We start from the raw sequence: 27080 nt of genomic DNA on the forward strand, positions 1-27080 counted from the left end.
CAAGGACGAAGGCTGGCCACTGATAAGCTTGTAATGACACCTGAACTAAAGCTCACGGTTCCTCCAGTAATGATCTTTATACAAATATTACGACTGTACAATTTCAGATGGCCATGCTGAGCACTGTTACCATGGCAGCCATGTCCCCCATAATGCAGCTGCCTGAAACATAGAAAACACATGTCCAACCCTGCCCACTGGTTAATTAAAAAAAAACACACACACACACACACATACATACACACCAAGTAGAACTTTACAATTAAACAGTCCCTGGGACGCCACTGCCAAGTGGGGAGACGGGTCAGTCCCTGGTGTTATCGATGGTCGGCCATCCTGTTGGTACCTCCCCATCCCCCACCCCCCCCCCCCCCCACCGACCCAGCCAAGGACACGAGGGCTGAGGCTCCTTCCGCATCTCGACCCCACCCCGCACCCCCACCCCACAAAATCTCTCAATGTGCCCCTATCCTCTTCCCCCGCCCCACCTCCCCCTCCCCATCCCCGCACCCCACCCCCACCCACCCCCCCAACCACCGCCGCCGACTCTCCGGTCCCCCAACACCACAGGGCGCTGGCCGATGTCTCTGTGCCTCAGAAGCCATATTTCGCCTGGGTCTGGCGTTTGGTCAGGCGGTTATCGGACCACGCGTTCTTCAACTCCAGCTCCCGCTCTTTGGCCTTGAGAACAAAGAAAGATGGATAAAGCGTTATTCTCCAGAGCAAACTGGGAGACCCAGCCCCACACAGGGAGTGGCTCCCTCAGCCCTGGAAAGACAATTGCATGTTCATGTTGGCCTTTCACAGCGTAACTCCCACATCACTGCCCCCCCACAGCACCCCCACCGCCCCCCACCCCCCCTCCCCCCACCCCCCACAGCAGCATCATCAGGGAAAATCGGACCCCGAGCCACATTAGCTGTCAGGGACATGTGCCCAGTTAAAGGGGTTGGTTCAAGGAGCATCGTAAAGGGGAAGAAACTGAAGGAGCGAGCCTAGGGCAGGAGAGAGAGGCACCGACTGTGAGCGAGAGCGAGGGGGAGGACGGGCGGGCGAGAGCGGGCGAGGGGGAGGGTGGGCGAGAGCGGGCGAGGGGTGGGTGGGCGAGAGCGGGCAAGGGGGAGGGTGGGCGAGAGCGGGCGAGGGGGAGGGTGGGCGAGAGAGAGCCCACACAGAGATCTGCAAACGAGGGTGAAAATTTGAAAATGGAGGTGTTGCCGGACCGGGAGCCAGTGTGGGTCAGCGAGCACAGGGGGTGATGGGTGAACGGGGACTGGGTGTGAGTTCGGACACGGGGACAGCAGAGTTTGGGATGAGGTGGAGATTCCGGAGGGTAGGATGTGGGAGAACAGCCGGGGGACCGTCGGAATAGTCGAGTTTGGAGGGACTGAAGGCGGGGATGAGGGTTTCCACAGCCGATGAGCTGAGGTGGGTCGAATCTGGTGGTGACGCAGGGGTGGAAATCGGTGGTCTTCATGGTGGCGCGGTGATGCTCACTGTGTGTGTGTGTGTGTGTGTGTGTGTGTGTGTGTGTGTGTGTGGGTGCAGGGGTTAGCAAGTGAAGAAACAGAGCCTTAGACAGAACACCTCCCTCTTGCCCCACCCCCACCCCTAAACCAACACAACACGGTTCCGACAAGGAAGGGGGGGGGTCACACATCAACCTCACTTCGTACACTCCCCCAACCCACTTCCAAGCACCACTCCGCATCCTCTCTGCCTTAAATGGAATGGAAGTTCTGGGAAGTGCCCTGGAGAAGCCCCGATGTCTGCAGCAGGCGCAGAGGCCAATGCGAGTGGGCATGGGAACTCACGGGGCTGAGGGAACACTCCCCGAGGCTCAAGGCTCACACCCCGACACTGGCAGGAACTGGGCTAACTTGTCTCAATACAGAGGCAAGCCCCCCCCCCGCCCGCCACTGGAAGTGTCAATACACCAGACTGGATCAGGAGGGCCCCGCTAACTGCTGTCTCACAGAGAGAGTAGGAACAGGAGGCCATTCAGCCCCTCTCCAGCCTGTCCCTCCATTCAGTCAGATCGAGGCTGATCGGTATCAACTCCATCTATCCACTTTGATTCCGTAACCCTTAATCCTCTGACCCAGCTAAAATCTATCCACCTGTGTTTGGAAATTTCCAGCTGACCCCCCCTCCCAGCCACGAGTGTTTTTGGGGGTGTGGGGGGGAGAGAGTTCCAGATTCCCGCTCCCCTGTGTGTGTGTGTGTGTGTGTGTGTGTGTGTGATTACGTGTGTGATTACGTGTGTGTGTGTGAGAGAGAGACAGAGTGTGTGTGTGTGTGTGTGTGTGTGTGTGTGTGTGTCTGTGTGAGAGTGTGTGTGTGTGTGTCTGTGTGAGTGTGTCTGTGTGTGTGTGTGTGTTTGTGTGTGAGAGTGCGTGTTTGTGTGTGTGTGTCTGTGTGTGTGTGTGTCTGTGTGTGTGTGTGTCTGTGTGTGTCTGTGTCTGTGTGTGTCTGTGTCTGTGTGTGTCTGTGTCTGTGTGCGTCTGTGTGTGTCTGTGTGTGTCTGTGTGTGTGTGTGTGTGTGTCTGTGTGTGTCTGTGTGTGTCTGTCTGTGTGTCTGTCTGTGTGTCTGTCTGTGTGTCTGTCTGTGTGTCTGTCTGTGTGTCTGTCTGTGTGTCTGTCTGTGTGTGTGTGTCTGTCTGTGTGTGTGTGTCTGTCTGTGTGTGTGTGTCTGTCTGTGTGTGTGTCTGTGTGTGTGTGTGTCTGTCTGTCTGTGTGTGTGTGTGTGTGTGTGTGTGTGTGTGTGTGTGTGAGAGAGAGTGTCTGTGTGTGTGTGTGTGTGTGTGTGTGTGTGTGTGTGTGTGTGAAGTGCTTCCTGACATCACCCCTGAACGGGCCTGGCTCCAATTTGAAGGTTCTGTCCCCCCCTTGTTCTGGACTCCCCACCCCCACCAGAGGAAACAGTTTCTCTCCATCGACCCCATCGAATCCTTTAATCATCTTAAACCCCTCGATTCGATCCCCCCTTCATCTTCCACACTCGAGGGAATACAAGCCGAGTCTGTGTGTGACCTGTCCTTGGGATTTAACCCTTTCAGCCCCGGGGTGGTCCTGGTGAATCTGTGCTGCATCCTCCCCCCGCTCCAAGGGCAGCTATATCCTTCCTGAGGTGTGGGGGTGCGGGGGTGGGGGGGGGGTTGGCGGTCCCGGAACTGAACCTGGTTAGCCCCGATGGGGTTCTGGCCAAGGTCCTGCACATCCGAATGCAGCGTTCCAGAGGCGAGTACTTGGGGGCCTTGGAGAGTGGAGGCAAGGGCTGTTGTATGTGCTCCTGGTGTCTTGGAGGGGGGCAGCGGCTGACAGACTGGACTGTGGGGTTGGTGGGGGGGGGGGGAATGCTGAGGCTGTGCCGAAGGTGAGCTGGTGGACGTGGCTCCAGAGACTCCTGAACTCCCCTGTATCAGTGAGCCGAGCAGACAGGAACCATCTCTTCCCTTCAGGTACTTCAGAACTGCGCCAGCCCAGGGTGGGGGGGTTTCAGCCCCTGCTCCGAGTGCTAATCCTCTAGATGGAGGTTAAAGGGCAGGGCTGTAACCCGCCCACACCCCCCCCAACCAGACGGAGAATTCGCCGCTGCTAACATGGGTTTGTACACGGCTGCTCCACCGTGTGCTGTGGGCACAGGGTTTCAGTAACACCCCCCACTCTGGAACACTGTGCGCCACTCACCTGGTGGATCAGGTAGGTAATCTGATGCTTGCGCCTCTGTTGGCTTGTCGGCTGTTCACCTCGTTTCTATAGGAACACAAAACAGAGTGAGAAATCACCAGGAATGGCCGAGCCTCCGTGGGGCTCAGGTTAAGCCGAAGAGATGCACGGTGAAGAATTATTCATCGCAGAGAGCGCTGTCCCAAGTCTAAAGCTACATTATTCAGAAGTGTGCGTTTGACTAACATTGGCTGGGCAAGAATAGCAAGCGGCACCTTGAACAGACCCCGCTCCAGCCCTGTCCAAACCCCCTTGCTCAACAGTTGCCCTCTGTGCCCAGCTGGAGGGGTACCAGTTACAGTCTGTGTGATCTGTATCCCCGTCTCTGTGACTTCATCGTCCTCACTCAATCCACAGACAATTTCTTGGGGAGAAAGAGGGAGAAGGGGGGAAAGAAAGGGGGGAGGGGGCAGAAGGGGCGGAGGGGGGAGAAGGGGCGGAGGGGGCAGAAGGGGCGGAGGGGGCAGAAGGGGCGGAGGGGGCAGAAGGGGAGGGGGAGAAGGGGAGGGGGAGAAGGGGAGGGGGAGAAGGGGAGGGGGAGAAGGGGAGGGGGAGAAGGGGAGGGGGAGAAGGGGGGAGAAGGGGGGGAGAAGGTGGGGAAGAGGGGGGGAGACGGGGGGGAGAGGGGGGGGAGAAGGGGGGGAGAAGGGGGGGAGAAGTGGGGGAGAAGGGGGGGAGAAGTGGGGGGAGAAGGGGGGGGAGAAGGGGGGGGAGAAGGGTAGGGAGAAGGGGAGGGGGAGAAGGGGAGGGGGAGAAGGGGAGGGGGAGAAGGGGAGGGGGAGAAGGGGAGGGGGAGAAGGGGAGGGGGAGAAGAAGGGGGGGGAGAAGGGGAGGGGGAGAAGGGGGGGGAGAAGGGGAGGGGGAGAAGGGGGGGGAGAACGTGGAACAGAGCAAACAATCACAAGGATTCTCGCTCTTGCAGCAAGCAGCCGCACGGACAATGAGCGAGGGGGCTGCTGCAATACCCCCGGGCCTGCAAGATAACCGGCATCTGTGAGGACCCCTTGCGCTGTCTTCAGTTCCCCACCCCCATGTCCCGGCTGGAGACGGGTGCGCAATGCATCGCTGCAAGGGTCAGCCCCAGGGCCGCCCACATCACTGGGACATAACAGGAACAGCAGCAAACCCAGCGAGAGCTAAATCTGACAAGTTAAAGCCCCCTCTCTCGGGACGAGGTGTTAAACCAACGTCTGCCCTCCTGGGTGGGTGTCTAAGGTCCCATGGCCGCTACAGGAAGAAGGGCAGAGGGGTGGAGGGTCTCCCTGATGTCCTTGGGACAACATTTATCCCTCAACCAAGCTCACTCAAAAACAATAAACCCACTGACCATCTGTGTCATTGACACGTTGCTGTTTGTGGGGTCTTGCTGTGCACAAAATGGCTGCTATGTTTCCCAGCTACATGACAACAGCAGCTACGCTCCAAAGGGACCTCATTGGCCGAGAAAGGGTCTGGGACATCCTGGGGTGGTGAAAGGCACAAGAGAAACGCAAGTTGGTCTTCTTAGGGTCTGGAGGATTCTTTTGGTGTGGAGTGTAATGGGGAGGTTTGGGGGGGGACTTCCCCACCCACCTCTCTCCGGGTATCTCTCTCGCTCCCACCTCAGCTGAGCCGCCACGATCTGTTCGAAGGCTCCCCGAGGCCTATTCAGGTGTCCGGGGTCAGGAGCACAGCCGATTCGAACCAGGCCCTTTCGCACACTCCCCGCACACTCCCCTCCTGACACAGGGGCGAGTACGGGGTCCAGTTACAGCACCACCCCCCCCCCCACCCCCCCCCTCCCCCGACACCGGGCCTGCCCAGCCCCAGTCAAACTGGCTCGACCCCAATCCGGCTCTCCGACAGGAAGTTAATCCCGGGGAACGCGGGCACCGCCTGCTCAAGCTGGCGCTCGCTGCTCCGAGCAGGCAGTGGCGCAGAGACGCACACTCAGACCCGCCTGGCACAACCCGAGTGGCGAGCCAGGAGGCTGCAGAGAGCGGGGTAAGAGCCGAGCCGGCTCGGTGGGCGACTGGAGGCGGGTACTCGCCCAGAGCGGGTGACAATGGCACGTTCCCTTCCCCGAGGCAACGTCAAAGAGCCTGATGGGGGTTTTTCAAACCCAATTCCGATTCTCAAAGTGCCACAGAGGGTTTGCGACTCACGTCGTCTGGATTTTCACTCCAGTGATATTAGCGTCCTGCCCCAACACTTGTTACCTCGAAATTCACCTAGTCTCTTGGCCGGTCTCCCATCTCCCACCCTCACACAAACTGCAGCCCATCCAAAACTCCCCTGCTCCGCACCCTAACTCACACCGAGTCCCACTCAGCCATCACCCCATGTGCTCGCTGACCCACAACGCAGTCCAGGAACACCCCCAGTTTCAAATTCTCCATTTCAAATCCCTCCCTGGACCTCAACCCCTCCCTATCTCTGTAACCTCCTCCAGCCCCTACACCCCTCCCTATCTCTGTAACCTCCTCCAGCCCCTACACCCCTCCCTATCTCCATAACCGACTCCAGCCCCTATGCCCCTCCCTATCTATGTAACCCCCTCTAGCCACTACACCCCTCCCTATTTCTGTAACCTCCTCCAGCCCCTACACCCCTCCCTATCTCTGTCACCTCCTCCAGCCCCTATGACCCTGCCTATCTCTGTCACCTCCTCCAGTCCCTACACCCCTTCCCCATCTCTGTAACCTCCTCCAGCCCCTACACCCCTCCCTATCACTGTCACCTCCTCCAGCCCCTATGACCCTGCCTATCTCTGTCACCTCCTCCAGTCACTACACCCCCTCCCTTTCTCTGTAAACTCCTACAACTTCTACACCCCTCCCTATCTCTGTAACCTCCTCCAGCCCCAACAACCCTCCGAGATCTCTGCGCTCCTCCAATTCTGGCCTCTTGCCCATCCCCCGATTCCCGTCGCTCCACCATTGGCGGCCATGCCTTCAGCTGCCTGGGGGTCTAACTTCTGGAATTCCCTCCCATCTCTCTCTCTCTCTCTCTCTCTCCTCCTTTAAAACCCTCCTTAAAACCGACCTATTTGACTGTCTGTCCTGAACGTCCCCTCACATGGCTCAGGGTCAGATTCTGTCTGATATCAGACCTGTGAGGCACCCAGGGGATGGTTTGCTGCGTTCAAGGCGCCATGTAAATGCAGGTTGGTGGTAGGTCAGGTAGTCCCATGCTCACTTTACCTTACTGAACGATTTCATGTCTTTCTCCTCAGACAAGGATTTCATGAGCCACTGCTGTGACCCACTCAGCTGGTCATCTCCTTTGATCTCGACAAAACTGACTTCTTCCTTGCTGTGATTTCTTTTCCCTTGGAGCCTTTTGAACTGGAAAGAGACGAACAGCAGTAAGTCAAACCCTCCTCTGGCATAGGAACACACAAGATAACACTCTCAGCTCATTCCAGGAGAGTGGGGGGTTGGGCATGATAGGTTCACCTCTCTTGCCCTTGCTCCAGTCACGTTTTCATACTGAAGGGAACTACACAATCTGCACGGCACAGACACAGGCCACTCGGCTCCTCTGCTCCGTGCTGATGTTTCTGTCCCACACGAGCCTCCTCCCACCCCCTCTCCCTCTCTCCCACCATCCCCATATCCTTCTATTCCTCTCGCCCTCGTGTGTTTATCCAGCTTCCTCCCCCCTTCAATCCATTTCCGCGATTCACCTCGAAAATTCCCCGTGGGAGCGAGTCCCACATTCTCCCTACTCCCTGTGGGAGTGAGTCCCACGTTCACCCCACTCCCAGTGAGAGCAAGTCCCACATTCTCCCCACTCGCCGCGGGAGTGAGTCCCACAATCTGCCCGCTCCCCGTGGGAGCGAGTCCCACATTCTCCCCACTCCCCATGGGAGCGAGTCCCACATTCTCCCCACTCCCCGCAGCAGCGAGTCCCACATTCTCCCCACTCCCTGTGGGAGCGAGTCCCGCATTCTCCCCACGGGGGCGAGTCCCGCATTCTCCCCGAGGGAGCGAGTCCCGCATTCTCCCCGAGGGAGCAAGTCCCGCATTCTCCCCGCTCCCCACGGGAGTGAGTCCCGCATTCTCCCCGCTCCCCACGGGAGCGAGTCCTACATTCTACCCACTCCCCGCGGGAGCGAGCCCACATTCTCCTTGCTCCCCGCGGGAGCGAGTCCCACATTCTCCCCGCTCCCCGTGGAAGCGAGTCCCACATTCTCCCCACTCCCCGTGGGAGCGAGTCCCACATTCTCCCCGCGGGAACGAGTCCCACATTCTCCCCGCTTCTCACCCACCACCTTCTCAAGGGGGCAATCAGGGACGGGCAATAAACGCTGGGCCCGGCCAGTGATGACCACGCCCCATAAGTGAATTAAATCGGCTGACAATTTAGCCTTGATCGTCGCTGACCTCGGAACATCACGTCCGGTCCCAGACCAGCCTGACGCTGGGGACCGATCCTGCCAGAAACACCTCGCTGTGCTGACCCTCCGCAGAGTCAGTCCCGGTGAAAGGTCAGCCACCCTGCATGTTGACTCCGTTTCTCTCTCTCTCTCCACAGACGCTGCCTGAGCTGCTGAGTATTTCCAGCCTTTTCTGTTTTTAATTCCAGCATCCTCATCAGTGTTTAGCTTTTTGTGCAGCAAGGCGGGGTCAGTTCCCTCACCTTCCAAATCGAAATGCTGTGTGTTCCAGTCCCGTTCCGGAGGCTCGGGCCCAGCAGCCAGACCAGGGAGCTGGGATCGTTGGAGGCTGAGGGGAGGTTTGATGAGAGACGTAGGGCGAGGATGAGGTGGGAGGGGAGACACAGATTTAAGACTTTGGGCAAGAGATACGGGGAGAGGGCGCGAGGGAGAACTTTTTTTATGCGGCGAGTGGTAATGAGCTGGAACGAACCCTGACACAGGGACTTGGTAGGGTCACTGCACGGGGGAAGACTGGCCAAATGATGATCACCGTCACTGTTTAAAAATAAGGGGTCACCCGGTTAAAATGGGGATAAGGCAATGGTGAGTCTATGGAACTCTCTTCCTGAAAAGGTGGTGGAAGCGGAGCCGTTGAATATTTTTAAGGCAGAACAGGATGGACTTTCGGTAAACAGGGGGGGGGGGGGGGGGGGGGGGGGGGGGGGGGCGGTGGGAGTGCAGAGATAGGGAATCCATTTACTTCTAGGATGTAAGGGAGTTGGGGGGGGGTCAAGAATAGCTCACCAGCCTTTCTACCTGGTTGCAAGGTTAATGTTAATTGCATGGGGAAGAGGGCACAGGAAGCCATTTTTGCCATCAGGTTACAGGCTTCCCTACAAGTCAATGGATATCACAGACAGCCAGAGCAGCCATCGTGTGGTCGGGTTATCGGGGGTAGATGGGATGCAAATTCGAGGTTACTTTCAGGCCAGCCACGATCTTACTAAATGTTGGAGCAGGCTCGAGGGACCGAATGGCCCACTCCTGCTCCTACGTTGTCATCTCTCAGGCCTTGCTTTCTGCTAGCAATTGAGAAAAGGCAGCAGTTCAAAACGCAGAGTGCCAGCACTAGGCTGTCTGCAGCCAAGGCCGCTGTGAACGTTTGACACGCTCTGCTCACTCCACCTGCTCCCTCAGTGAGGCAGTGTCGAGGGGGCACCGGCAGCTTCTGTGGGAACCAGCTGCCTTACAAAGAGCCTCTTCTGCCTCTGGTTTATTTTCTTTCCCCCCCCCACCCCTCCTCCTCGGGCTCTGAGCCAACAAACAGCAGGCAGGGTAACAGACTGACCCCCGAGTCTATACTGTTCCGAGTTCAAGAACCATCCAATATTACAGCACAGGCCATTCGGTCCACTCCCTCCCTGCCACGGGCTGTCTCGGTGGCGAGTCCCTTCTCCTCACTCGCTCCATCGTGTCTGCGTTGGCTGCTTGAAAGAGCTACCTGATCAGTCCCCCACCGCCCAGTCTCTCCCCACAGCCCTGCCAATGTCTCCTTTTGAACCGTAGGCCCAATTGCCTCTTTCCACACTTACTGCCTCGTCATTCATGAAAGTGTTCAATTCCTCTTCCGGTGCTGGTGCGAGGGCAGGGTCTGGCTCCTGGTAGTAACTACTGTAATAATCCTGCAAAGAGAGGGCACACTTAGCAGCGCAGTCAGCACACAAACAGATAACGGTTGCCCTGATCACCACAGATAGAAGGAAGCCAGGTGTCCCTCCGCTATTCCAACGATGAGGTTTAAAAGGTTACAAAGTTTTGGGACATAGGTTTAAATTTAGGATAAAGTGACTTGGTTGGGGGGGCGGGGTGGTGTGGTTTGTGTGTCCGATAGCAAGCCTGGGTGGTTTGATTGTCAGAAATCAAAAGAAGTCTTCGACTGTTTTACTAAGAAGAAGGTGTGAGATATTTATACTTGGAGTCAATGGCAGTAGCCACTGAGCATAAAATGAATAGAGTCAGAGTCTCCCAAAGTCCCAGAAAGATGTTGTTGGTACTGGGTTGTAAACAGTTGCGTTGTGAACTGTCCATTTACTTCCAGGATGTAAGGGAGTTGGGGGTCAAGAATAGCTCACCAGCGTTTCTACCTGGTTGCAAGGTTAATGTTAATTGCATGGGGAAGTGGGCACAGGAAGCCATTTTTGCGATCGGGTTACAGGCTTCCCTACAAGTCAACGGACATCACAGACAGACAGAGCAGCCATCGGGTGGTCAGCAGAGAGAGAGAGAGGAGGTGTTTGGTTTTGCGAGCTACCACACCAAGATGCTGGGGCAGGGTACGGGAAGAGACAGTCTCTCATTGAAGAGACGCATCCCACAGCCATCTAAGGATTCTGAGAGATTCATCCTGACATAGCCAGAGGTGGGGGGGGGTTTCATTGGGACAGGCTCTATGGCTGGTGGTGGATTTAGGAAACTTTCCAAAAACCAAAAGAAAACACCTGGAGGCGGTCACTCAGAGTTACTACTCAGGGAAACGTGAACCCATTGGAAGCTGGTTCCAACCGTGGACTGCTCGATATAAGGACCATCATTCCGTGGAATGCGTGATGGGTGCGAAGTATAAAAGGGGAACATTCCTCTTTGTAGTTGCCCCCAAAAGAAAATAGTGCTTAGTCAATAATGCTTTTAGCCACTTGTTACAGAAAAAGTTTCACACTTCATTCCTTCAGCTAGTGAATTCGAAAAGCGATCGCTCACTACAGAGAATGTAACCCTGTCTATAACTTCAGCTCGCCTCCCCCGAAGACACCAGCTACTGGCGTACAGCAGGGGCAAGCACCTTTGACCTCCGCAGAGCGACCGCTGCTTCCCCAGGGAGTCAGGGATGCTTCTTGTCCGAGAGCGGGCACTCGAGCCCCCCGCTCTCATGCCACGGTCGCCCGTGAACTCGCCAGCTGAGGGTCACTGGAGAGCGATGGGAGGGGGCGGCAATGCTGGCTAAAGGTACAGGTTAGTTACGGCACTCCTACTGTGGGTCAAACAATCAATTATTGGGCAAATGGTGTGTGTTGTGGGGGGGGGGTGGGAGAGAGAAGCAGAGGCGATTGTGTCCTGGTAAACAGACCGGTTTCGCTCAGTTTGTCGTGGTCAATTTTGAAGGAATAGGGAGGGCACGGTCAAACACCCCAAACTGGTACCGAAGCTAGGGTTCGGCTGTCCAGCGCCAGTTTAGACAGCGCAGGGGGACTGGGTCTCTGAATCAATGCTCCGCCCTGGCGTTGGTGAAATGAGTTAACCATGAGCGAGTATGGCAGCTCACACTCGCCTCCGAGGGTTCGAGTCCCGCCCAGGAGCCTTGAGCACAAGAATTCAACCAGTGCTGGAGGAGTGGGGTGGGGGGGGGGGAGGGTGCCGCACTGTCAGAGGTGCCGTCTTTTGGGTGAGGCATTAAAAACAGAGGCCCCATCTGCCCCCACAGGTGGGTTGACAGCTACTATCGGAAGAAGAGTGGGAGGGTGGAGGGGGGTGGGGTGATGGTGGTGGTTTTGGGAGTGGGGACTGGGGTGTGGTGAGGCGATGGTGGGTAGAGTTCTCCCTGGAATCCTGGGGCCCAATATTTATCCATCCGCCTACATCACTAGAACAGATGATCTGGGTCGTTATCATATCAATTTTGTGGAATATCGCTGTGCGCAAATTGGTTGTCGTGCCTCCTACATTACAACAGTGACCACACTTCAAACAAAAAGGAGAACTCCGTTGGCTGTGAAGCACCTTGGGACATCCTGAGGTGGAGAAAGGCGCCACAGAAATGCAAGTCTGTCTCATTTGTTTGCCCTGCACCTACGATGTTGCTAACAATGAGGTCAGGGGGCACTTGGCGATGGCGAATAAGGGCCCGGGAGTCTGGCGCGGTGTCACGTGGGTCGTACTGGAACAGGAGGAGTAGGCCACTCGGCCCGTCGAACTCGCTCCGCCATTCCAACCAGATGGCGGCCGATCTCCCACCTCAACGCCAATTTCCCCCACGCTATCCCCACGTGCCTAATATCTAGAACTCGATCCCTGTCCTGGACATACTCGGATGTCGGTGCCTCCCCAGCCCTCCGGGGTAGAGAATTCCAAAGATTCACCAGCCCCACTCCCGCTCCCCTGCAAGGGAAGAAATTCCTCATCTCGGTCCAAGATGGCCAACCTCTTATGCGGTGTTCCCTGGCTCTGGAACGCCGCCGACGCCACCCCCCTCCCGCAGGCCGGGGGGGGGGTGGGGGGACATCCTTCCTGCATCTCCCCTGCTGATGTCCTGTAGGAATTCCGTCTGCTTCAATGAGATCACCTCTCATTCTTCTAGACCTCCAGAGGCCCAGTCCCATTGGCTGCTGGGCTCACCTGGGGCAGCGACTGAGAAGCTACAAGCGTCAATACCCCCCCCTAACCGGGCTAGGAGGGGCATCATTACTGTCCGAGACCACCCCCCCATCCCCTCCCCTTCCCCGGGTGGGTGGGCTTCCAGTTGAGAACGGAAAGTTTACATTCACCTAGCGCCTTTCACAAGCCACTGCAAGAACTGCGGCTCAGGTAGCAAAAAATCAGCTGGCATCACTATCCCCACCCCCCCCAACCCCACACCCACCACCCCACCACAAATCGCTGTGCAGCGATCCCGGCTGGGAAGACCTCCCTCAGCCGGGATTGCAAGCTCAAAGCGCCTGGAGTGGGGGTCCGAACCCCCGGCCTCCTGACTCCCGGGAGGGGGAAGAGAGGAACAACACTCCCCTGAGCGCCCTCCCCATCCCTGGGCTGGTAATAACTGCGTCAATGAGATTTCTCCGCGAGGTGCGCCAGGGCAGCTCACGCTGCACGGTCCAGCGGCCGGAGGAGAACATAAAAGCTCGTCGCGAGAGGGCGGGGCGGTTTTTCCAACAGCGCACGGGTCAGTTGAGAAATAGAGGACCACCTGTCCGCACCCTGTCACTGAGGTACCAGTCTGGGCATGTGCGGATCAAATGGGGTAGACGGTGGCTCAGTGGTAATGTCACTAGACTAGTAACCCAGAGGCCCAGGTTAACGTCCTGGGACCCGTGTTCAAATCCCACCCCGGCCGCTGGTGGAATTTAAATTCGATGAATAAATCTGGGAATATAAAGCAAGTCTCAGTGACGGTGACCATGACGACCATCATCGATTGTCATAAAAACCCCCATCTGGGTCACTAATGCCCCCTTTAGGGAGGGAAATCTGCCCTCCTTACCCGGTCTGGCCTACACGTGGCTCCAGACCCCCACAGCCCACGTGGTCGACTCTTAAACTGAACCCCACCTCTGAAATGGCCGAGCCAGACCCTCAGGGCTCAAGGGGCAATTAGGGACGGGTAACAAGGGCTGGTCTCACCCACACCCCCGTGAAAGAATAAATAAAAGAGATAGCGGGCATCAGCGATATGTCACGGGCCTTGTGCCAGTGACTGCGCCAGTGAACCGAGCAGGGCTTTAGACGTGGCCGCTGTTCTCAGGATGGCCATTGCCTCTTTCCTATTTCAGCACCTACTGGTACATATGCTCCCTTACCCTTAGGCAACCCCCCTTCCAAATACAAACTAACAGCCCTTCTGCACCACCGACCAGGGGCTGTGCAGCAGTTGACCGTCCTGAACAGAAAGGGTTAACCGATCCGGCGCTGCCAAAGGCCATTCGTCCTACTTTGCAGCTCTTGGTCTGTGACCCTGTGGGTCACCGTACTCCGAGGGCAAAGCCACTTACACTATGGGGCTTTCTGCCTCTATCCCCCTTTCGAGGGGGTGAGGTCCAGACCCTTCACCACCCGCTGGGTGACACAGAAAATGACAACTCCCGTCTAACCCTTCCATCGCTTACTGTGCCCTGGTTACACACCCCTCCGCTCAGGGAGGACCCTCCCTATCCACTCCATCGGTGGGGGGGGGGGGGGTCCCTCATAATTGTATACACTGAGATTCAAACTCCCCTCAGCCTCCTGAGTCTAAAATTCTTCAATCCAGGCAACTCACGACTCGAATCTCCTCTGTCTCCCCACTCCCCCCACCTCTTGGGAGATCACTTCCTTCCTATAACTGTATGCAGCGCTCCCAGCTGTGGAGCAGCTCGGGTTTTACACGGTCCCCACACAGCCTCCGAGCTCTTGTACGCTAGGGGGTTCAGCCAACGAGGAAAGCATCCTGTTTCCTCTTCCTCACTTCCGTCTCCAGCTGCCTGTGGGGATCTGTGGACGTGCGCTCCAAGGTCGCTCTGTTCCTCTACCCCTCTCAGCATTATTGTCCGTTCCCTTCCCTTGCTGGCCCTGCCCCAAACGCAGGGCCTCACGCTTCCCCCGCCTGGAATTCCATTTCCCATCGCTCCGTCCACCTCCCCGGCCCATCGAGGTCTTCCTGCAGCTTCCAGCTAAGGTCCCCGCTACCAACCGCCCAGCCAACCCTCGCCTCGCCTACCCACATCTTCACCCGGTCGGGGGGGGGGGGCTTGCTCGAAATCCCCGACACATTCCACAAAGAGCGAGCGGCGCAAGGGCTGAGACCCCAGTGGGGGGCAAAGACGTCCTTCCCCAGAGGGGGCGGGCGGGAAAGTGGAGTCGAAGCCCCACCCCCCACCCTAGATCAGCCATTATCGTGTTGAATGGCGGAGCAGGCTCGATGGGCTGAATGGTCTATTCCTGCCCCTATTTCTTATGTTCTTTGGGAAGGAACATGGGAACAGGAAGGCCATTCAGCCCCTCAATGCTGTCCGGCCATTCAATCAGACCACAACCTATCTGTAACTCCATCTACCCACCGTGGTTGCATTACCCTTAACCCCCCCCCATACCCAATTAAAATCTATCCACCTCCATTTTGCCATTTCCAATTGACCCTCCCAGCCAGGACAGATGTTTTGGTGGGGGAGGGGGAGAGAGTTCCAGATTTCCACGCCCCTGTCTGTGAAGAAGTGCTTCTTGACATCACCACTGAATGACCTGGCTCGAATGTTAAGGTCCTGCCCCCTTGTTCTGGACTCTCCCCCCCACCACCACCACCAGTGGAAACAGCGAGCTCCCACAAACAGCCATTTATTAATGACCCAGATTATCTGTTTATAGTGATGTCGATTGAAGGATAAATATTGAGCCCCTGGACACCAGGGAGGACTCCCCCCACCAGCTCCTCTTCCAGTAGTGGCTGTGGAATCTTTTACACCCAACAGAGGGAGCTTTGGCTTAATATCGTACCCGAAACATAGCCTCTCCTACACTGCAGCTCTCCCTCAGTACTGACCCTCCGACAGTGCGGCACTCCCTCAGTACTGACCCTCCGACAGTGCGGCGCTCCCTCAGTACTGACCCTCCGACAGTGCAGCTCTCCCTCAGTACTGACCCTCCGACAGTGCGGCGCTCCCTCAGTACTGACCCTCCGACAGTGCGGCGCTCCCTCAGTACTGACCCTCCGACAGTGCAGCACTCCCTCAGTACTGACCCTCTGACAGTGCAGCTCTCCCTCAGTACTGACCCTCCGACAGTGCGGCGCTCCCTCAGTACTGACCCTCCGACAGTGCGGCACTCCCTCAGTACTGACCCTCCGACAGTGCGGCGCTCCCTCAGCACTGACCCTCCGACAGTGCGGCACTCCCTCAGCACTGACCCTCCGACAGTGCGGCACTCCCTCAGTACTGACCCTCCGACAGTGCGGCGCTCCCTCAGCACTGACCCTCCGACAGTGCGGCGCTCCCTCAGTACTGACCCTCCGACAGTGCGGCACTCCCTCAGTACTGACCCTCCGACAGTGCGGCACTCCCTCAGTACTGACCCTCCGACAGTGCAGCTCTCCCTCAGTACTGACCCTCCGACAGTGCAGCTCTCCCTCAGCACTGACCCTCCGACAGTGCGGCACTCCCTCAGTACTGACCCTCCGACAGTGCGACGCTCCCTCAGTACTGACCCTCCGACAGTGTGGCACTCCCTCGGTACTGACCCTCCGACAGTGCGGCGCTCCCTCAGCACTGACCCTCCGACAGTGCGGCTCTCCCTGAGCACTGACCCTCCGACAGTGCGGCTCTCCCTCAGTACTGCCCCTCCGACAGTGAGGCGCTCCCTCAGTACTGCCCCTCCGACAGTGCGGCGCTCCCTTAGCGCTGACCCTCCGACAGTGCGGCGCTCCCTCAGCGCCGCACCTCCGAGAACTGGCACTGGGAGCGTTGGCATGGATTATGGGGCTCCAGTCTCCGGAGTGGGGACTTGACAGAGGGCGACTGCGCCACGTACGGACTCTGTACGTTTACCGAGGTGACACCCGGTGAAGTTAAGAGCGGAAAGGCACGAACAGGGAGCGCCGCCGGCACTGACCTGGTAATACTCGCTCTGCTCCGTCCCCTGTGCGTTGTAGTCCACGTACTGATTGCCGAACTCGGGCCCGGGGTTGGTGGGGGAGCCGCTGGCCGCTGGGAAGCCGCCGTCGCTGGCCGAGGGGGCGCTCCTGTTGAACTCCAGGGGGGCGTCGGCGGGGTTCAGGGGGTCCGGGGGGGCCTCGCCCCCCTCGCCGGGGAGGCCGGGGGCCGGGGCGGGCACCTGGGGGAGGGCGGGCAGCGGGCTCTCCCCGGCGAAGGCGGGAGTCCTGGCGCCGGGCGGCGGCGGCTGCTCCGGGTCGGAGAGGGAGAAGAAGCTGACCTCCTCGCCCGGGGCCTCTTCATTCATGATGTGCTTGGCCAGCTGCTTGGCGGCGTTCTTGGAGGCGGCCTTGATGGCCGACGGCGAGGGGGTGGTCGTGACGGTGGCTCGCTGGGCCGCTCTGGGCTGGCCGGACCCTCTCCCGGCCGTCTTCTTGGTGAAGGAGTAGGGCAGCAGCGGACGGTTGGTCTCCTTCAGAGTCAGGTTCCTGGGCTGTGGAAGCAGGGCAGACAGGCCGGTACCAGAGCCTGCACTCTAACAAAACACAAGCAGAGAGAGAAGGGGGGAGTGAAACACAGACCTCAACACAAGCAGAGAGAGAGGGGGGAAGGGGTGAAACACAGACCTCAACACAAGCAGAGAGTGGAGGGAAGGAGTGAAACACGGACCTCAACACAAGCAGAGAGTGGAGAGAAGGAGTGAAACACGGACCTCAACACAAGCAGAGAGAGAGGGGGGAAGGAGTGAAACACAGACCTCAACACAAGCAGAGAGTGGAGGGAAGGAGTGAAACACAGACCTCAACACAAGCAGAGAGTGGAGGGAAGGAGTGAAACATGGACCTCAACACAAGCAGAGAGAGAGGGGGGAAGGAGTGAAACACAGACCTCAACACAAGCAGAGAGTGGAGGGAAGGAGTGAAACACAGACCTCAACACAAGCAGAGAGTGGAGGGAAGGAGTGAAACACGGACCTCAACACAAGCAGAGAGAGAGGGGGGAAGGGATGAAACACAGACCTCAACACAAGCAGAGTGGAGGGAAGGAGTGAAACACAGACCTCAACACAAGCAGAGAGTGGAGGGAAGGAGTGAAACACGGACCTCAACACAAGCAGAGAGTGGAGGGAAGGAGTGAAACACGGACCTCAACACAAGCAGAGAGAGAGGGGGGAAGGGGTGAAACACAGACCTCAACACAAGCAGAGAGTGGAGGGAAGGAGTGAAACACGGACCTCAACACAAGCAGAGAGTGGAGGGAAGGAGTGAAACACGGACCTCAACACAAGCAGAGAGGGGGGAAGGAGTGAAACACAGACCTCAACACAAGCAGAGAGTGGAGGGAAGGAGTGAAACACAGACCTCAACACAAGCAGAGAGTGGAGGGAAGGAGTGAAACACGGACCTCAACACAAGCAGAGAGAGAGGGGGGAAGGAGTGAAACACAGACCTCAACACAAGCAGAGAGTGGAGGGAAGGAGTGAAACACAGACCTCAACACAAGCAGAGAGTGGAGGGAAGGAGTGAAACACGGACCTCAACACAAGCAGAGAGAGAGGGGGGAAGGGGTGAAACACAGACCTCAACACAAGCAGAGAGTGGAGGGAAGGAGTGAAACACAGACCTCAACACAAGCAGAGAGTGGAGGGAAGGAGTGAAACACGGACCTCAACACAAGCAGAGAGTGGAGGGAAGGAGTGAAACACGGACCTCAACACAAGCAGAGAGTGCAGGGAAGGAGTGAAACACGGACCTCAACACAAGCAGAGAGAGAGGGGGGAAGGAGTGAAACACAGACCTCAACACAAGCAGAGAGTGGAGGGAAGGAGTGAAACACGGACCTCAACACAAGCAGAGAGAGAGGGGGGAAGGAGTGAAACACGGACCTCAACACAAGCAGAGAGAGAGGGGGGAAGGAGTGAAACACAGACCTCAACACAAGCAGGGGGGGAAGGAGTGAAACACGGACCTCAACACAAGCAGTGGGGGGGGGGGGGGGAGAGGAGTGAAACACAGACCTCAACACAAGCAGAGAGAGAGGAGGGGAGTGAAACACGGACCTCAACACAAGCAGAGAGAGAAGGGGGGAGTGAAACATGGACCTCAACACAAGCTGGGTGGGGGGGGGGAAAGGAGTGAAACACGGACCTCAACACAAGCAGAGAGAGAGGGCAGGAGTGAAATACAGACCTCTACACAAGCAGAGAGAGAGGGGGAAGGAGTGAAACACAGACCTCAGCACAAGCAGAGAGAGACGGGGAAGGAGTCAAACACAGACCTCAACACAAGCAGAGAGAGAGGGAAGGAGTCAAACACGGACTTTGACACAAGCAGAGAGAGAGGGGGAAGGAGTCAAACACGGACCTCAACACAAGCAGAGAGAGGGGGAAGGAGTCAAACACGGACCTCAACACAAGCAGAGAGAGGGGGAAGGAGTCAAACACGGACCTCAACACAAGCAGAGAGAGGGGGAAGGAGTCAAACACGGACCTCAACACAAGCAGGGAGGGGGGTGGGAAGGGGTGAAACACGGACTTTGACACAAGCAGAGGGGGGTGGGGGAGGGGGGGCGGGAGGAGTGAAACACGGACATCGAGCAGGAACGGCAGGAACACACGGTACAAATACCAGCAGCGTAGGTGGGGAGGAGGGAGGCGCGTCTCGCTGGGTCATCGACAAAAGGACTAAATTAAAATCAGGCCTGAAGTAAAGAGCAGCCCCTTAAAGGGAAATTGCAAATACAACACTGAACGGAGGCTCGCAAACATTCAATCGGAATGTGATGGGGGCGGGGGGGGGGTCGATAAAGCACCCCCAGACCCCCGGCGGTGCCCACCCAGAACAGGGAGGTCTCGAACAGCGCTGGTGGACACCCGCCCTCCCCCTCGCCAGGGACACCCCCCCCCCCCCCCCCCCCCCCCCCCCCCCCCCCCCCCCCCCCCCCCCCCCCCCCCCCCCCCCCCCTCGCCAGGGACACCCGCACACCCCCCCTCCCTCTCCAGGGACACCCGGCCGTCCACTCAGCCGCGGAAGAGGAGCTGCCAGTTTGGTCGGGCGAGACCCCTCGATGGCCAGGCCCGGGTAGCGTGTTCACTAGGGGCTTCCTCCTCCCTCCCCGCCCCGGCTGGTGTAGCGGTACCACCGCTGAACAAGCAATCCAGAGGCTCCGGTTAACGCCCTGGGGGAAACGGCCTCAAATCCCACCCACCCCGGCAGCTGGCGGAATTTAAGTCCAATCAACCAACATCTGGAATATAAAGCGAGTCTCAGTCACGGTGACCAAGACCACCAGCCATCCAGCTCACTGATGTCCTTTAAGGGGGAGGGGTCCGGACTACACGTGACTCCAGGCCCACAGTGAGGTGGTCGACGCTCAACTGCCCTCTGAATGTGGCCGGGAGAGACACAGTCCGAGGGGCAAATAGGGATGGGCAACAAATACTGGCCTTGCCAATCATGACCATGCCCCGTGGAAGAATAAAGATAGCTACCAAAGATGACAACATTTACACTAACCCTCTACACCTCTTTAATTCAATGAGAAGCTTGATAACAAAGAGTAGCTCAGGACCTTTTGAAAAGGGAACTAAAAGACTAATTACAACTTGAAAGGAAACTCAATTATTCAAATTAAGACGATGCCCCACCCACCCAGACACCCCCGGGGCCCACCGGTCTCCAAAGTCCCAAGCCTTCCGGTGGGTACCACCCGCTACCGCTGCCCAAGCCTGCTGGGGGGGCTACCCTCGGGCCATGCCCAGTCCCAGGAAGAAGTGACCCAGTCCGCCCGCCCCTCTCCCCGCCGGGTGGCCATAGATCAGGAGCGCGGGACTGGAGCGAAGACAGGAATTCAGCAGCAGCCCCTTCAGGCGACGGGAGAGGGGCCATAACCTCGTGATGCATCCTACACCGACGCGAAACGGGGGTCTCCTCCGGGCCGCAGAAACTACAGGCGGCCAGGGGTCCATCGACTTAACTGCAGCTCTCGCGCGACTGCCTCACACCACGTCAAATCCCTGATCATTAAACCTTGTAACCCATCCTTTAACGTTTACCGTGTTCACTGTGTTCATCGGGAACTTTGGCTGCTATCGATAGGAGCAGGCAAACTGTGATTGTTAGGTTAGGAGCTGCAAGCTTGTCATGTGCAACTCTGCAAATAAATACTAAAGCCAAGTGTGTAAATATTGGCTCCAGTTCCACCCTTCAACTGGCTTTCTGGAATAGAACGTGGTCGCAGAGGATGAAAGGCGAAGATCGGGAGCTAAAAATGGATTTTAAACTCTCATCCTCACAGCCATTGTGGAAAATGAAAAGACAGAAAGTGTAAGCCGTCGGGATACGATTAACCTCAGATGTCCCCGCGGTCTGAACCATGTGACCAGTGGAAGGCGGCACTGGGTGAGAGAACGCTGGTTATATTCCGGATAAAGAGGAACCCAGGTATAGCCTTGGCGTTATCGCCTCCTGAGAGACGTAAGAGCCGAAGTAAAGGATTTTGTGAACTGGATACCAATGAAGGATTGTACCTATTAAGGTTCTTGGGTGAAATTTACTAGAAAAATCGATCTGTTAAACGGCTCTGAGGCATGGCCTGACGTGGATAGATTTTGGCAAACAGATAGCCATTCCATGGGAGAATTATATCATGGACTTAAACAGATTGTGTACAAGTTCGACAATTCAACCTGGGGATTGCAGGATTGATGCCAGCGTTTAAAATGCTAAGTCGTCTCCCCTTTGGACAGGCCCCTGGTGCTCAGTCCTCAGAGAGGGAAACCCTGTCGCATCAGACGTTCGCCCCATTGTGAGAAACCTGGGGAAAGCAGTCATTTCCTTTAGCCTCTCGGGAAACGACAGGGCGTTCCGGGGTGATACGCAGACTGAATGAGCCATTGAGCGCCAGATTTCGCAAGAGGCGCACTCGAAGCGAGCGTTAATTCAATGGAGGGATTCAAGACGGAGAAAGCACCTTTAGCAGATCCGGCTATTGCAGCAGACGGCAGACAATAATTGGCCAATGAGTCCCAGAAACACCCACGGATCAGTCAGTAGGTGCTTGAGGTGCGGTTCCAAGTATCATGAAGCGGTGAACGGCTCGAAGCAAACAGGCAAACATGTAGCAGACTCCTTTAACTGTGCAGTACTGGCTAGAGCTCGTACTTCCAACAATATGTGGAGCAAGTTGCTTTGAAGAGAGACTGGGTGATAGGGACATTGGAGTGGATTCTCCCTTTTGCCATGTATTCACGAGTGCGCGCCACATTCCTACAGGGAGGAGTGTTCCTGAAGGCACAGAGCAATTGTGGAGCTTGATTGATCACTCGAACCGGTTGTGCACTCAGACTAGGTCAGGTGCTATCTTTGATGTATTGGCCTTACACACTATGCAGAACACCCGAAAAGGATATTTTGAGGGCAAATAAAACATTACGTAAGTTAAATCTGGATAAACGAGTAGTTAGGCGGCCCAAAGAACATGAAACCAGTCAGTTTTAGCGATGCTTCACATGTTAATCTTCCCAAAGGGCATTCCAGGCACAGCTGGGTTCATAATATCCTGCATGGAAATACTGTCCTTCAGCTTGGGAAACTGAAAAGGGCAGTTAATAATACTTTAGCTGCTGAAACACCGGCTGTTGCAGAGGTAGCGATTATGGGATTCTACTTATCAAATATCTTAAGCGAGATTCTGTGAAACGGGTGTACTGAAGCTAGCACAGCCGTTGGATGTTATGCCCATAATCATTCATTGTGCTCTAATGCATACGCACTGCAAAAAGCGTGAGGGGGAAACCAAATGTAGATTAAAGCCAAATTCTGCAGAAGCTGGAAATCTGAGACAAAGACAAAAATAGCTGGAAAAACTCAGCGGGTCTGACAGCACCTGTGGAGGGGAAGACAGGGTTAACGTTTCGAGTCCAGATGGCTCTCCTTCAGAGCAGTTCTCTGTCTTCCTCCCCACAGGTGCTGTCAGACACAGGTGCTGAGTTTTCCCAGCAATTTTTGTTTCAAACGCAGATGAACCTTACTGGCTTGAAACAAATGCTGGAGAGAAAGGAAACCTCTCGTTTTGAAAGGGTAAACACAAGCCATCAACAATCCGATTGTTCTACAAACAGAAATGCTCGTGTAAAAACCAGTTCAGAGTCCCAGAGGAGAGGGCGCCTTGCAATGTAAAATTTTGCACGGAATATGGAGGATTTTTATTTAACTTGTTTTAAAATTTTAATTGCGCATATTAACTTTAATTTTCAATAGAAGGGAGTCCGCACATTATATATTAATTCTGTATGAATTGCGTGCAGGTGGTGGGAATTAACAGGGATTCACTTGTGCCCCTAGGAACAGACTGAAATGGTGGTTGGTGGGTCAGGAGGTGCATGTTTGTAAAGTGCGTCTCTGCAAATAAATGCTTACGAAAGTGTGCAAAGATGGGCTCCAGTTCTATCCTTCATCACCTGACTTTCTGGGTTCTAACAGTTAGCAACAAACTCAATTTTTTTTTTTTAAAAAACGTCATGTCCGGCCTGTTCAACGTGCCTGGGTGCGTGCTATCTTAAAAGTGGAGCAGACTGTGCGTGGCCATGCACAGCTTAAGAGGGAAGATTGCTGGTTAGGCCCCAGCTGCAGTAGCTTCCAGTTCCAGGCCGCACACTTTTTCGGAAGGACATCAAGGCCTTGGAGAGGGTGCAGAGGAGATTTATCCAGAACGGTGCCAGTTATGAAAAACTTCAGCTCATCTGGAGAGGCTGGGATTGTTCTCCTTAGAACGCAAAAGGTTAAGGGGGAGATTGAATCAAGGTGTTCAAAATCAGGAAGGGGGTCTGGAGAAACTGTATCCACTGGGCAGGAGGGTCGGTAACCAGAGGGGATACAGATTGAAGACAATCGGTAAGAGAACCAGAGGGGGGAGAGGAGGAATAAAACGTAGCCATTGTAAGTTTGCTGAACCCTGATACCTCCGTCTGCAATAGGTCTTTTGATGTCAACGTTTTGGGGTTCAGTCTACAAGTAATTGGAGAGCTGACGTGTGGGTGAGCATAGCGCAGTCCAGGAGGAACAAGTGACCTGGGATGTGTGAATCGCACCACTCTCCACCGCTGGAGGGGGGGTGACCTCACCTCGTGGCTGGGTCTGCTTTAGACGCATTGATAAAGACGAGTCCAGAACACCACCCTTCTCGGTTAATGGTGAACTCAGATGGACCTTCGATCTAGAGGCTCCCCAAATTCCCATTCGTAAAATCTGACTGGGTTTGACAAGCGCACACTATTCTGGATCCTTTGACTGATGATTTTCAGGTGGGATTTTCAGCGTCTCCTACATCTCAGAGAGTGACAAAGCCTGCTAGCACCCCAACCACCACCCCTCACCTGGTGCCCGAAAGCACTCACCTGGCTTGTCCTCTTCTGAACGGGTTCCTCATCGTCAGAGTCCGACTGAAATATAAAAAGGGATCAGAGTCAAAGGCCTAGCCCCAGGTCAACATCAGCATCAAAATAAAACTCCGCCATAACATTCACACTGGGCGGACAGCACAGAAACAGGCCATTCAGCCCCTCCTGGCTTTCCTGCTCCACCCTCACCCCCCTCAGCAACATATCCTTCTATTCCTCTCTCCCTCGTGTGTTTATCCAGCTTCCCCCACCCCCCCCCAATCCATCTCTGTGATTTACCTCGACCTCTCCCCGCGGGAGCGAGTCCCACATTCTCCCCGCTCCCCGTGGGAGCGAGTCCTGCACTCTCCCCGCTCTCTGGGTGAAGGTGGAAATAATCAGTGACCCGCCAGTGGACAGTGCATCACAGAGGCTGCGAGCAGAAAGGACACAGCGTTACCCTGTGCCTCAGTGAATCTCTCTCTCGCTCGCCGCCCAGTCAGGGGGATGTGGGTTCCAGCCCCCACTCCAGAGACACTCTCCTCCAACGGCCCCCCGGCCACTCACTCTCCCCCTGGCCCCAACCCCGCACTCACTCTCTCCCTCCCCGGCCCCTCCCACCCCATGCTCTCTGGCCCCTCCTCCCCCCCACCCCATGCTCTCTGGCCCCTCCTCCCCCTACTCACTGGCCCCTCCTCCCCATACTCACTGGCCCCTCCTCCCCCTACTCACTGGCCCCTCCTCCCCCTACTCACTGGCCCCTCCTCCCCCTACTCACTGGCCCCTCCTCCCCCTACTCACTGGCCCCTCCTCCCCCTACTCACTGGCCCCTCCTCCCCCTACTCACTGGCCCCTACTCACTGGATCCTCCTCCCCCTTATTCGGTGGCCCCCTCCCCCCCCCCCCACACACTCGGTGGCCCCTCCTCCCCCCCCCCCACACACTCGGTGGCCCCTCCTCTCCCCCCGACACACTCGGTGGCCCCTCCTCTCCCCCCGACACACTCGGTGGCCCCTCCTCCCCCCTTCTCGGTGGCCCTTCCCCCCCTACACGGTGGCCCCTCCCCCCCACTCTCTCCCTCCACGGCCCCTCCCCCCCCCACTGTCTCACTCTCTCTCTCTCTCTACGCGCCCCCCTCCCCCCGGACCCCACCTGGAGCTCGGGCACTCGGATCTGGACCGGTTCGTTTCCGCCGCTCCTCTTCTTGCCGCGGGCCCCGGCCAGGCTCAGGGCCAAGGCTCCGGCTTGTTGCGGCCTCCTCCGGGCTGGTGTCTCGCCGCTCGCACTCTCGCCCTCCCCCTCACTCTCTCCTCCTTCACTCCCGCTGCTGCTGCCGTAAGCCACCAGCGACATGGCGGCGGCTCCGGCTCCGGGAGTCAAGCGGAGGGGGAGGGGGGTAAACCCCGCGAGAACTGAGGGCCCGAGAACACCGCGGCCTGCTGGGAAATGTAGTCCCCCCGTGTGCCGTGAGCTGAGGCTGCCGGGATACTGGAGGGCTCTCCGCCCGCCGTTTGCTGGGATACCGGAGGTCCCCGCCTCCCCGGGCATCCTGGGAGTTGTAGTTCAGGCTGCTGTTCTTCCGCAGCCTGACTGGGATTCCGGCGCCTCCTGGGATACCGGAGGACCAGCTCTCCCGCATGCGCCCTAGCAGATGACTGGGTGCCCGTTGCATGCTGGGATATCGGAGTTGTGTTCTTGGCCTGCAAGGGAAAAACCCATAAACCTTGTCCGATCTGCTCTCTTATTTGACTGAAAATGGAGCTCCACTTTCGCAGCTGCCAGTGTTGCTGAATTTTACTGGGATCTGATAATGCTGAACTGTTTCTTCCTTCGGAGAGTGCATGCTGGGAAGCTGGAGGACTGTGCCCGCAATGGATGATGGGAACCTGGAGGTGTTTGCTCCCAGTAGACGACGGGATACTGGAGGAATGTGCTCTAAGTGCATGCTGGGATACTGGAGGTTTGAGGTTAGAGTTTGAGGTTAGGGGTTAGGTTAAGGTTTGGGGATTGGGGATTGGATTTGGGGTTAGGGATTGGGTTAGGGGTTGGGGATTGGGTTTGAGGTTAGGGATTGGGTTTGGGGTTAGGGATTGGGTTTGGGGATTGGGGATTGGATTTGGGGTTAGGGATTGGGTTAGGGGTTGGGGATTGGGTTTGAGGTTAGGGATTGGGTTTGGGGTTAGGGATTGGGTTAGGGGTTGGGGATTGGGTTTGGGGTTAGGGATTGGGTTTGGGGTTAGGGATTGGGTTAGGGCTTAGGGATTGGGGATTGGATTTGGGGTTAGGGATTGGGTTTGGGGTTAGGGTTGAGGATTGCGGTTAGGGATTGGGTTTGGGTTAGGGGTTGGCGATTGGGTTTGGGACTGAGTGTTTTGGACTGGATTCTCCCACTACCCCTCTCCCCAGTGGGCCTGACACCCTCCCTCCACCCCTCCACAGGCCTGACCCGACTGACTTGTGGCCTGACCACCCCCCCTACCCAACTTCAAATCCCGAACCAGCCCCCCGTGACCATAAATCATCTCCACCACCCCCCCCCCACCCACCCACCCCGTCAGATCCTGTTTCTTCAACGCTCGAATGGCCAGTGCCCCAGAGAAGGATAAAGAAAACGTTCCAAAGACCCTCTGCAGTTCCCCTTTAAGCGTGGCTGCGTTGATATCAGTGATCCGGGGAAGCTCGCCAACCATCGTTCAGAAATGGCGACCACTTGTCCATCAAGCTGCCTCTCGTTAAGGCAGAACGGTGGGGCTGAAGTGTGGCTCGATGTGTTTTTTATAATCCTTCTTCTCAAAGGCCTTGGGACGTTTAACATAAAAGGCGCTATATAGAGGAAAGTTGTTGAATGAGCCATTGCAGGGCACTACCAGTAGACATTGTCCAATCATCTTTTACCTTTAAACCTGCTAATTCACTGGATGTGGGTGTCGCTGGCTGGGCCCAGCATTTATTGCCCATCCCTTGAGAAGGTGGGGGTGAGCTGCCTTCTTGAGCCGCTGCAGTCCCTGTGGTGTAGGTACACCCACCGTGCTGTTAGGGAGGATATTCCAGGATTTGGACCCAGTGACAGTGAAGGAACGGCCGATATATTTCCAAGTCTGGATGGTGAGTGGCTCAGAGGGGAACTTCCAGGTGGTGGTGTTCCCCATGTGTCTGCTGCCCTTGTCCTTCTAGATGATAGTGGTCATGGATTTGGAAGGTGCTGTCTAAGGAGCCTTGGTGA

General features: G+C 56.6%; 1 protein-coding gene across 1 annotated transcript; it reads right to left on the bottom strand.

Annotated features, from left to right (window-relative positions):
* Positions 1-532: 532 nt before the first annotated feature.
* On the bottom strand, positions 533-25411 carry prcc (proline rich mitotic checkpoint control factor). The gene is made up of 7 exons (XM_041181741.1): positions 25010-25411; positions 23876-23920; positions 16439-17014; positions 9685-9774; positions 6912-7055; positions 3691-3756; positions 533-681 (listed from the first exon to the last, which is right to left on the bottom strand). The coding sequence occupies exons 1-7, from the start codon at positions 25403-25405 to the stop codon at positions 595-597; spliced, it is 1404 nt and encodes a 467-aa protein (XP_041037675.1). The 5' UTR covers positions 25406-25411; the 3' UTR covers positions 533-594.
* Between the last annotated feature and the right edge of the window lie 1669 nt (positions 25412-27080).

The sequence above is a fragment of the Carcharodon carcharias genome (genome assembly GCF_017639515.1).
Source record: "Carcharodon carcharias isolate sCarCar2 chromosome 36 unlocalized genomic scaffold, sCarCar2.pri SUPER_36_unloc_2, whole genome shotgun sequence".
In the NCBI taxonomy this organism is placed as follows: Eukaryota; Metazoa; Chordata; class Chondrichthyes; order Lamniformes; family Lamnidae; genus Carcharodon; species Carcharodon carcharias.

Coding starts and splice junctions, on each gene's coding strand:
- prcc (XM_041181741.1), bottom strand. CDS start 25,405: ATGCCCGGGGAGGCGGGGACCTCCGGTATCCCAGCAAACGGCGGGCGG. Junction 17,015..23,875: donor TTCAGAAGAGGACAAGCCAG/GTGAGTGCTTTC, acceptor GTGTTTTGTTAG/AGTGCAGGCTCTGGTACCGG. Junction 7,056..9,684: donor CTTTCATGAATGACGAGGCA/GTAAGTGTGGAA, acceptor GTCTCTTTCCAG/TTCAAAAGGCTCCAAGGGAA.